We start from the raw sequence: 12,500 nt of genomic DNA, 5'->3' as shown, positions 1-12,500 counted from the left end.
TATTATTATTTATACTTCTCCCCATACTATACCTTCTGGCGCTATCATATAGTCCACCATTTTACATTTCCTCCTGCTCCTCCTGTCCTTCCCTTAACTTTCGAACTTCTCTTCCTGTCCTTACCTTCTTCAGATTAAACATGATGCAGCTGAATCTTTTCCCAACCTTTCCAGTAACATTTTCCCCATCTTAGCTAGCATGACAGACTGACATCCTTATACTCTCTATCCAGGCTTCGCCTCTTTTATCGTCTCCGGTTGAGGCATAACCTCAGGCCCAGTCTCCACGCAGCTCAAACCAACACCATCACCACCACACTGACCACCATCTGTGATCCCGGAGCTCGTACAGTCGACACACAGCAGTTCTGCATCATCTGTTTTCTGTATGACTACGTCTGTAATTCGGCTCTGAATTCCTACACGGGGATTTATTTAAATTAAAACAACGGGAAATGATCAGTTTCAAAAACAAATTGTAAGGTGATTGACAAACAGTGTCCCGTTGTTTACACGGGAAAAGATACCTTTAAATCAGTTCACCACATTACTGTCCTACATACCGGTTAATAATTTAAGACGTATTTGCTGTACAGTCCATACACAGCATTAGTTCAGCAGTAAAATGTGTTGGTGATGGACGTGTGTGTGTGTGTGTGTGTGTGTGTGTGTGTGTGTGTGTTTGTGTGGAAGCTGGGCCTTTAAGTCTTTGAATTAACCTCCTGTCCCACTGTGTGCATGGTCATGCATGTTGACTTGGTGACATGGTGATTTGGACAGCAGTGTAAAATCAGTCAATCTGGCAACCGTGCAGCGATGACTAAAGCCCGAAGCGCTGTTCCTCAGGTAGACCAGCTCAGCAGGAATGGAGATACTGAAGTGTAGGAGCTTGTTTAAAAATGGAGGACGGACTGTGCTAAAGTCTCCGAGTGCTGCTCTGTCCTTTTCAATGGAGACGGGGTGTGGGCGGGATGAACGGGATACAGGAGCTGATAAATAGGGACAAATGCATATCTTTATTAGGAAGGGTGCATTTTGTGGAGATCATAAACAGCCAGTAAAAATCATCAGATGTTTTAATTCAGTTCTTGAGAAAGCCTTTATTAGTAAGATAAATACTAGTAAGAGATTTTCTCTCTCAGTTTGTCAGCAGGTCTCACCACCCTGTATAGGATGGGATGTAGGATAGAGAGAGAGAGGGGAAGATAGAGAGTACCTGTGTGTTGTGGTTCAAGTTTGAATTTAGCTGGAAGTGCCTGCATTAACCCTGTGTGACACCGTTGACATTCATTTCTTCAATTCAGTCCAATTCAACGTGCCATCAGGAGAATGCTCCCTACAGTTACTATTTGTGTAGAAGGGTAGCGTGATGAGGATTAGCTGGAGTGAAGCGAGGAGATGTCGAGTCAGGTGTGTGGGAGGAAGCTCAGGGATGGAGAGATGCTTGCGTTTTGATGTGATGAAGAGGATGCAGGTGAATCTCATGCTGTCCTTGTGTGTGTGTGTGTGCGTGTGTTCCAGTGCTGCTGTCACTGTGTATACGTGGGTGTGTTTGCTTTTTCCTCATTCCTCCCTCTCTTGTACAGACTACTGAGGTGGACATGAAGAGGAAACACTCAGGCTCTCTCATGGTGTCTGTGGATCAGCTAAACACTTCGTTCGGACGTAAAGAGCGAGCTAACAGCGTGATGACCGTCATCACCAACACCCTAGTGGAGGGTACTGCACCTTACTTTCCTTTTCAGCATTCTCATCTTTAGATTCTTAATCTCCTTTTCTAAACCCTGTATTTCCTTTGCTGTTCCTCACACAGAGCTGGAGGAGTCTCAGAGAAAGTGTCCTCCATGCTGGTACAAGTTTGCCAACACCTTCCTGATCTGGGAATGCTGTCCCCTCTGGGTAAAAATCAAGGAGATTGTTAATCTGATAGTCATGGACCCATTTGTGGATTTGGCCATCACTATATGTATCGTGCTGAACACCGTGTTCATGGCCATGGAGCACTACCCCATGACTCCTGCGTTTGAAGAAGTTTTGTCTGTAGGAAATCTGGTGAGTCAGATCGTATTCTCAAAAGCGCAGTGTGGACTAACTGGTTGTGGTCACTTTAGGGGGTAAATGGCACAGGAGACCTCACTTTCACAGGGTCACTACAAGTTTCGCTGAAATGAAGTCACAATGAATTGAGATTCCAAAAGCAAATTTAACATTTTTCTTTTATTAATGGACAGTGTCACAGCGCAGGCTTTACAGAACAATCCAGAGCTAATAGTACCAAGAAAAAGCTTCCTGAGGTGACATGAGCTAGAAATAAAGAACAGCACCGAATGTGCATCCATGATGTTTGTTCAAGTTTTGGGTTTTGGGTTTTGATATTTTGTTTTCAGTTTAGTTTTTTTGTTTTCAGTTTTGTTTATTTGTTTTGCACTTCAGAGCCACCGTAGTTGTGGTACAGTAATTAAACTACTGGTCCCTTTCCCATGATTCATTCTGATTCTGTCTGCTAACGTCCTAATAACCTTCAGTGGTGTAATAACACACCAGAGTTACTGTTACTACCCAGAGTTCAGCATGTTCTCCAGTGTGTTGTTCCTCTTGTTTTACAACAGGCTAATAACAATTGAATCATTTGTATGATAAAGAACATGATACTATTACACTGTTTAGGGTTTATTTTAACATTGGTTAAAAAGTTATAAACAGTATATAGCTACGATATACAGTACAGCTACTGGTATCGATCTATCTATGTTGTTGTTGTTGTTCTTTCGGCTGCTCCCGGCAAGGGGTCGCCACAGCCGAATACCCAGTCCGCACTACAGCTTGGCTCTATCTATCTATCTATCTGTCTGTCTGTCTGTCTGTCTGTCTGTCTGTCTGTCTGTCTATCTATCTATCTATCTATCTATCTATCTATCTGTCTGTCTGTCTGTCTGTCTGTCTGTCTGTCTGTCTGTCTGTCTGTCTCGTATAAAGACTTATTCCCTTACCAGCCTCTTATTATTGTCTGTCTTTCTCTTGTTTAATGAAACAAAATCATGGCTTGACATGTAACAGAGAAACCACAAAGAAGTGTCTGAGCTAATGTTATAGAGAATTAATCAACACCTTCTGACCAGCCAGGACACGGGACATCGCCATATTGAGCTGTGGTTTTTATCAGGATGTCTGTATGGTGAAGAAAGTTGATTGTCTTACACTCTGTTTTTCCGTGTTCAGGTCTTCACGGGTATTTTTACAGCTGAGATGTTTGCGAAGCTGATAGCCATGGATCCGTATTACTACTTCCAGGAGGGCTGGAACATATTCGATGGCTTCATCGTGAGCCTGAGCTTGGTGGAGTTGGGGCTCGCTGATGTTGAGGGACTGTCAGTGCTGAGATCCTTCAGATTGGTGAGTGTGGATTTGTGTTTTTGCACTTTTTATAGATTTGATCAGAATTAGGTGAAGTATGTGTATCTGCTTCATGGTTATTTAATAAAAATAAACAAAGGATTGCTCTTCTGCACCAAAAACAATTGACGGAATTGGGGAATTAGTGTTATGTCTGGGGTGCAGACTGATTGGCCTCAAGGGGGCACTACAGCATGGTATTTCACATTTCAACTCCTTACTCTTGCTAGCTTAGATACAAATTTCTTACTTCCGTAAAATCTTTGATAAACAATAAACAGAAAAGCCTTAAAAGCATTATTTGTAGTTCTGCTAAAGATATACTTACTCAATCAATCTAAATCAAAAGAAAAAAACAAATAATTGAAATAATTGTTCTTATATTCCTTTAACGTGGTACTGGAATTGACCCGAGAGGTGCCGAACAGGAAGCCAGCCACTGTGCATCTCCGCAATGGCTTCATGTACTGAAAACTAATTTAAAGCTTTAACGTTTCCCACATGGTGCTACACAACTACTGATGGTACACAAATGTAGAATGTTTCTGCAACAACCTGCAGACCTGCCTACCCGGACGTTTATTAAAATCTACAATGTACTTCATTAATGTCTACAATAAACTTCCATGTGCTCGATTCACTCAGCAGTCAGTCGATATAGTCGTCTCATAAGCTTCATCCACTGGTTTTAGAGGTGTCTCTGGGAGCGGGGTAACAGGGTAAGATAATTGAAGGCCATCAGTTAAACAGGATATAAATGTTTATTTTGGAGATTTACTTAAACCATATTCTGGCCATTTTAGAAGCCGTACAAACCATACAACACAAAATCGCCAGAGAAAATCATACAAGAAGGCAGGTACAACTGGTTGTTAATAATGACTTGATCCCTGGCCCTCAGAAGACACGTTTGCATTTCCCCTTACCCTTCTGTCCTCCTTCAGCTCAGGGTCTTCAAACTGGCGAAGTCATGGCCCACTCTGAACATGCTGATCAAGATCATCGGGAACTCGGTGGGTGCCCTGGGAAACCTGACCCTGGTGCTGGCCATCATTGTCTTCATCTTTGCCGTGGTGGGTATGCAGCTGTTTGGGAAGAGCTACAAGGACTGTGTGTGTAAAATCGCCTCAGACTGCGACCTGCCACGCTGGCACATGCACGACTTCTTCCACTCCTTCCTTATTGTGTTCCGCGTGCTGTGTGGAGAATGGATCGAGACCATGTGGGACTGCATGGAGGTGGCGGGACAGACCATGTGCCTGACCGTCTTCATGATGGTCATGGTCATTGGAAACTTAGTGGTGAGTTTAAACCTGACTCTTTCTATACATTCTCACACTTTATTTAAGGAAAGTGCACAAAAAACTCTTGTCAGCTTGACAGATGTTACAATTATTTAAAGTCATGTATGAGCTGTACATACTGTATATATACACTCACCTAAAGGATTATTAGAACACCTGTTCAATTTCTCCTTAATGCAATTATCTAATCAACCAATCACATGGCAGTTGCTTCAATGCATTTAGGGGTGTGGTCCTGGTCAAGACAATCTCCTGAACTCCAAACTGAATGTCAGAATGGGAGAGAAAGGTGATTTAAGCAATTTTGAGCGTGGCATGGTTGTTGGTGCCAGACGGGCCGGTCTGAGTATTTCACAATCTGCTCAATCTACATTTTGCACCAGTTCACCAAAATTGAAACAGTTGAAGACTGGAAAAATGTTGCCTGGTCTGATGAGTCTCGATTTCTGTTGAGACGTTCAAATGGTAGAGTCAGAATTTGGCGTAAACAAAATGAGAACATGGATCCATCATGCCTTGTTACCACTGTGCAGGCTGGTGGTGGTGGTGTAATGGTGTGGGGGATGTTTTCTTGGCACACTTTAGGCCCCTTAGTACCAATTGGGCATCGTTTAAATGCCACGGGCTACCTGAGCATTGTTTCTGACCATGTCCATCCCTTCATGACCAACATGTACTCATCCTCTGATGGCTACCTCCAGCAGGATAATGCACCATGTCACAAAGCTCGAATCATTTCAAATTGGTTTCTTAAACATGACAATGAGTTCACTGTACTAAAACGGCCCCCACAGTCACCAGATCTCAACCCAATAGAGCATCTTTGGGATGTGGTGGAACGGGAGCTTCGTGCCCTGGATGTGCATCCCCCAAATCTCCATCAACTGCAAGATGCTGTCCTATCAATATGGGCCAACATTTCTAAAGAATGCTTTCAGCACCTTGTTTAATCAATGTCATGTAGAATTAAGGCAGTTCTGAAGGCGAAAGGGGGTCAAACACCGTATTAGTGTGGTGTTCCTAATAATCCTTTAGGTGAGTGTATATATGCAGATCTTTTGCATGTATATAATCTGTTATACATGTATTTGAAAGGATTCACAGGGACAGGAATAAGACAGTAAAGAGATTGGAGATAAGTAGACAAGTGTACTTATCATAATCCCCGTTATGCATCCCTTAATCTTTTTTTAAGATATTGATTGTATTATAGGATACACCCTGGCCCTGCTGAGACTCCTCTGTTCCTCCTCTCCAGGTACTGAATCTGTTCCTGGCTCTGCTGCTCAGCTCATTCAGTGCTGATAATTTGGCCGCCACTGATGATGATGGGGAAATGAACAACCTGCAGATCTCAGTCATCCGGATTAAAAAGGGCATCGCCTGGGCCAAAATCCACGCACGGTTGCTGGTCGCTCACGTTCTGAAGAAGTCACCTCTGGAGGACGAGGATAAGCCTTTGGATGACATGTATGACAAGAAACTTAACATCATCGGCAATCACACGGGAGTAGACATCAAATGTGGTGAGCTCGAATTCGCCAAGAATGGCAACGGCACCACCAGCGGCATTGGCAGCAGCGTAGGGAAGTACATGATCGACGAGGACCGCATGTCCTTCATCCACAATCCTAACCTGACCGTGCGTGTCCCTATTGCCATGGGAGAGTCAGACTTTGAGAACCTGAATACAGAGGACTTCAGCAGTGAATCAGATGTGGAGAACAGCAAAGATGTGAGTAATGTGAAGGGGATGGGGTGGGCTGCCAGAAGTGGTGGAGTGGCTAGCACTGGCACTTTCTGACTTTTTTAATATAAATTATTTTTTTTAATATGTTCCCTACCCATACAAAGTCCTAAAAATGTCCTGTGAGCCTTACGACAAGGCTTGTTAGAATGCTAAGCCATTACACAACACTGTTCTGCCCATCAAGTGTGAAATCAGTGACATTTCTGTTTAGGAAATGTCTTGCTTTTCCCCAATGTTCCTATCTTTAGTTTCCTCCAGGTTGCCATGGTTTCACAGGTAGCACCAAGCTAGTGTGACGTCCACACACACTGATATCTGTACACACTAGTAAGAGAAAGTATGGAAAACGGCACAAATTAAAATGAGGACACATCGCTAAAACTCATTGTGGAAGGAAATGACTCGTGTGCAGAATACTTCTGTGCAGAGCTTCGCCATTTCTAAAGACACCAAAACAATTCTTTCTGATATGTCGAAATCGAAATGTGAAAGCAGTAACACAGATGTTTAGTGGACAAATCAAGCGCATGAAGCTCCTTCCAGCTGAGTGTCCTACTGTCTGCCTCAGGAACAATCGGTAGTAATGAATAACACTAGAAGCGCCGCGCCAGTGTCACCTACTAAAAACGCGGTTCAGCGGTCATTTGACCGCCTATTGTTTTGAATGGGAAGCTGCTGCTGACACACAATGATCGCTAGATGGTGCTTTCACCCAAAGCAAATAGTTTAGCTCCAAGATCAACTTGCACTTGGACAATGCGCCATTCATTCCCGCGTTGATAATAAGCGGTATCTTTTTTTCATATTCAACTGAGAAAACCTACTACAGAGTCTCTAAGGGGACAAAGGAAGAGGGAAAAAACAAGTCAGAGGGAAAAAACAAGTCATGTTTGGAATTATAACCCAAAGTTTTTGACTTTTTTCTGCCGTTTTTTCTCCTCCTTTGTCCATCTAGGGGCTTCGTACTATAACAAAAAGGAAAGCTCTACTTAATTTTACATCGTATGGAGAAAATGTTATTAGTTTGTTCATTCTATTTGAAGCTATATATATATATATATATATATATATATATATATATATATATATATATATAAACTGCATATATGGAATGAAACCTGAGATAGTTACACATACGCACTGAATGACGCATAGATAGTTGGCACGATTCCTTGCGCCATCTGCTGAGAGAAATGAGAATCGCAGGTTGGAAAAGACAGGAAACGTCATGCCGCTGCGCAGCTGTCAGCGATTTCACGTAAATAAGAGCAAAATAGCTTTATACTGGCTTTTACTGGTGCGATTATAAAAATTTAAGCATACAGGGTGATTAAGCTCACAGAACTAGGAAAAGTCTTGAAAGGAGGGTCCTGGAAATTGATCGAGTGTGAAGTATTTTTTTTTTTTTTACCCCCTTGCGGTCAAATGACCGCTGCTCTGCGCTTCTAGTGATAAGGACCCAAAATGCCAAAAATGCGTTTTTGTGGTATAAAAAGAATGAGACCAAGATAAACCTTTTCCACCTTTAACGTGACCTATAACCTGTATAACTCAACTGAAAAAAAAAACGTAAAAAATAATATAAAACTTTAAAATAATGTCCCTCTTCTAGTAGGCTTTTCCAGACATTTTCTTAGTCTCATCTTACAGCAAAAGCCATGTCCACAGTATCAGTCAAGAGAAAGGTACCAAAGAATTTCCAAGGCATTAGATATGCCATGGAACACAGTGAAGACCGTCATCATTAAGTGGAGATACAACAGTGACATTACCAAGAACTGGATGTCCCTCCAAAATTTACGAAAAGACAAAACAGAAAACTGGTCAAGGAAGCTGCCAAAAGGCCTACAGCAATATTAAAAGAGCTGCAGGAAGTACTGGCTGTGTAGTACATGGGACAACTATCGTCCGTGTTCTTCATACTGTATGTCTGGGCTAGAGTAAAGAGAAACATCTGAGCCTGGCTAAATTTTGCAAAAACACATTTGAAGTTTCCCTAAAGCATGTGGAACAATGTGTTATGGTCTGAATAAATCAAGGTTGAACTTTTGTCCATACTTCCTAACGGTATGTTTGGTGCAAAAACAACACTGCACAGTGCACACACCTCATAGTGTCTGAGGGCCCTCTTGTGTTTCTAGGGAGTTTTTCCCAGCATCCAGAACTTTTGGGGGATCTTGACATGCTTAAAAAGTCATGAACTCGGCACACGGGTTCTGCTGTCAGGAGCCTGAGCAGTAGGGCCTGGGCATGGTGAAGGGATTTTATGATCTGGCGTTGTTTTTCAGGAGTTGGGCTCGGCCCTTTAGTTCCAGATGAAAGTAACTCTTAATGCTTCAGCTCAAGACATTTTGGAGAATTTCAGGCTACAGTTTGAGGATGTCCTCTTCCTGTTCCAACATGACTGCGCAAGGTTCATAAAGACATGGACAAGCGCGTTTGATAGACCACCTTTGGGATGAATTAGAACAGAAAAGAAAAGACAAAGCCTGGCCTTCTCGTCCAACATCAGTGTCTGACCTCACAAATGCACTTCTGGAATAATGATTAAAAAATTCCCATAAACACACTCCTAAACCTTATGGAAAGCCTTCCCAGAAGAGTTGAAGCTGTTATAGCTGCAAAGGGGGCGGAGCCAACATCATATTAAACCCTTTCGATGAAGAATTGGATGCTACTAAAGTTCATATGCATGTGAAGGCAGACGAGTGAATACATTTGGCAATATAGTGTGTATAGGGGTATTTCAGCTGGGGCATTAACACACACACACACACACACACACGCGCACACACACACACACACACACACACACACTCTGAGACCTCTTTTAACTTGTTAAAGAAACTATAAAATATGGGACTTTAAACTTAACACGTGTTAAATGCACTCCTGGTTGAATAATTATATAATTAGATAATTGTCCATTGTCTCTAGATTCAGCTGTGAGTTTGGTGCACTTTCTGTCTCTTGTAAAGCCACTTTGCGTCTTCAGATGACGTAAAAGAGCAGATGCAGTTCCACGGGAGATGGATTGTAACTCCACCTCACCTCACATGGAGTTGCTGATGAGTTTTAAACTCTTAAGCACCCTTCCTGATGATCAGAAAGCCCCTGTCTCTGTTTCATGCCTAGTGTAAACCTTTCTACAGCTTATTTCTCTTCTTAAGCACTTTTCGTCCTGGGCAACATCACTGCCTTGTGACTTTCGGTCCTTTCCTCGAGGTTGTTCATCTGGAAAACTACAACGCCATTGACAAGCTGCTGAATTCACTACATTATCAGCTGAAAATATGATAAGCGTATTTTATTCTGTTTCACATGAAGATGAAAAGGGACACAGTAGTGCTGAATACGGTAGATCAGTTGCGTACACTACACTTCCTCTAACACATACCGTTATAAATCCGTTGTTGACTTGCATTATATGTGGCAACCCTACCTTATTATAAACCAGTTAATAATATAATCAGCTGAACTCAGTGACTGTAAATTTTTTTGGTGTTTTGTGTAACAATTCACTGAGTGTCTGATTTCCATCAGAGTAGCTACAGAAAATTATATTTATATTACAGTTAAATTTAGTGTACTATTTGCTGTTGCGTTCTTTTAATGTTGATGTAAACTAAGTACAACAGGGTCTTTGGACTGGTCTTCTGGATCTCATGGCTTTACCCACACCAGCACGGGAGAAACATCTGGATGGAAAAGCCATCCCTGTGACCGCATGATGTCCAGGGCGAAAGTTCTGCAGTTTGTGTGAGTAGATTAAAGGCGGTGAATTAAAACAGGACAAAGGTGCGGAGTCAGGAAGAGTAGATTACGGCGGTATCACGCAGCAGATTCACGCTGCGTAGGCGGTACAGCCGTAGTGTTGAGCTCGGCTACTGCTGTGATTTATTGCCTCCCTGCTTCTGCTGAGTGCTTCTCCACTCAGAGCTTCTCCGCTCAGCCAGAGAACAGTCGCAGTCCAGGGCATGATGTAATGCTTCACTTTATTGCTTTTATTTCTTTTGTATGCGCATGTGAGAGCAGGAGACGTGGATATACAGTTGCATCCTGCTTCATTCATTCCACCTGTGTGTCTGGTCACTTATTACACCTGTCATGGACATGAATGTCAGGGCATTATCAGACTTTCAGTGATTGTATATTTTGCGTGCGGAATGATTGCATATACACACAGACACATACATACCCACACACACATTTTTAATAGAAGTAAACCACAAGAATTCGGAGCACGAGCTTTCATTTATTTTGGGTTTCTGAAATCAACCGAGCTCCAAATCGCACACACCTCACACTTAATACTGTATTTGGTTGAACATTCCGAAGCAGGTTTCACCTTCATAGTAGATGCTTTAGGTCTACAATACTGGGCGATCCTGGTTGAATTTTAACCTCTCATATTAGCAGAATGTTTAATTAAATGTTGGTTTCCTGCATGGACCTGACTTTTAAGCTCCACAAATATTCAATAGGGTTAAGCCTCCAAAAGCTTTACATTTGCCAGCCTTATCCATTCCTTACCCAGCTCTGATGTGAGTTTGGGGTCATTGTCCTGTTGGAACACCTTCTTGCTTATGATTTGAGGTTCTGCTGAAAGGTTCTCCCCCTTCATCATTATTCCATACACCATAATCAACGTGCTCCATGTGCACAGCTGTGGTCTTTAGTGGTGCTTAAAAGTGTTTTTTTGCAGGGGCTTCTTCCTTTCTTCCTTCATCCATCTTTCCATCCATGGTGATGAAGAACTGGCTTGACTAAAGACAGAAACAAAAGTGATCCATCAGCCTGCAGTTCCTGACAGGCCTGTGCCTTGATTGTTCCTGGGTTGCTTCTCCTTTCCTTATGGGGACAGTTTGGATCTTTTTCTAGACCTTGACTATTAGTGGCTCCACCTCCCAACAACTTTTACTTACAGTGTGTATAGTACTGTACTTTAAATAGATTTGGGGATTTGCAGATGTTTAGGGACGGCTCTGAGAGAAGTTCCTGACTTATGTAAATCTACATCTTTTTTCTCCCATTTGTACTGAGTTTACATGGGACTCGCCCATTGTACTGTGTGTTGGTCAATACAGCGAGTGCTGTCTCACATACAATTTTTATGTTACACAGGGAATCTACCAGCTGGAGCTCATCATTTTATAAATTTATAAAGCATAATTGTTAAAAGTGCTATACAAATAAAATAAAATTGAATTGAATTAAATTATCACTAACAGGAAGCTGAGAGGTCTCGGGCTCTGCAAATTCAGACATTTCATGACTTTTAGCATCACTGAGTTAATAAACTAATTTAGGCGGCACGGTGGTGTAGTGGTTAGCACTGTCACCTCGCACCTCCAGAGTCCGGGTTCGATTCCCGGCCCGGCTTGATTCTCGTCTCTGTGTGCATGGAGTTTGCATGTTCTCCCCGTGCTTGGTGGGTTTCCTCCGGGTACTCTGGTTACCTCCCACAGGACAAAGACATGTAAATTAGGTTAATTGCTGTTTCCAAATTGCCCGGAGTGTGTGAATGAGCGTGTAAGTACAGTATGTGTGTGTGTGTGTGTGTGTGTGTGTGTGCCCTGTAATGGATTGGCACCCTGTCCAGGGTGTACCCTGCCTCGTGCCCTAAGTCTCCTGGGATAGGCTCCAGGTCCCTGCGACCCTGAATACAGGATAAAGCGGTATAGACAACAAGGTGTATAAATTTGACCCTGTGTTGATTTCAAACCTTGTGCTTCATATTCCTGGTGGTTTTCTTCTATTCAAAATGTGTATTGTACAATCATTCTGCCCTGACGTCCATGTTGATGAAGAGTGTGTGTGAATGTCCAATATCACGGTATTACAAAATGTTTTACTTGTTATCTTTTATGCAGATGCCATCTTCATCAGTCATGCTGATATTTCATGGTTCTGGTCATGTGGGCATTACATAACCCCACCCACACGTAAAAACAACCAAGCTCACCCTTTCTGTCACAGAGACTGTGTCTATATCTAGTTCGCTGAATCATTTATATTCGTTCTGCTCTTCCTGTTGAATGTTGTGGTGGCAA

General features: G+C 42.4%; 1 protein-coding gene across 1 annotated transcript in view; it reads left to right on the top strand.

Moving 5' to 3' along the window:
* Positions 1 to 12,500, top strand: part of scn8ab (sodium channel, voltage gated, type VIII, alpha subunit b) — an 81,514-nt gene that overhangs the window by 41,972 nt on the left and 27,042 nt on the right. The window contains exons 13-17 of the mRNA XM_053497859.1: positions 1,587 to 1,719; positions 1,814 to 2,052; positions 3,220 to 3,393; positions 4,338 to 4,694; positions 5,956 to 6,432. Of these exons, the coding sequence (XP_053353834.1) occupies positions 1,587 to 1,719; positions 1,814 to 2,052; positions 3,220 to 3,393; positions 4,338 to 4,694; positions 5,956 to 6,432 (1,380 nt within the window). The remainder of the gene's footprint in view (positions 1 to 1,586; positions 1,720 to 1,813; positions 2,053 to 3,219; positions 3,394 to 4,337; positions 4,695 to 5,955; positions 6,433 to 12,500) is intronic.

The sequence above is a fragment of the Clarias gariepinus genome, chromosome 6 (genome assembly GCF_024256425.1).
Source record: "Clarias gariepinus isolate MV-2021 ecotype Netherlands chromosome 6, CGAR_prim_01v2, whole genome shotgun sequence".
Taxonomy (NCBI): domain Eukaryota; kingdom Metazoa; phylum Chordata; class Actinopteri; order Siluriformes; family Clariidae; genus Clarias; species Clarias gariepinus.
Note: the sequence above shows the minus strand (reverse complement) of the source record. Positions and strands in the feature narration are given on the sequence as shown.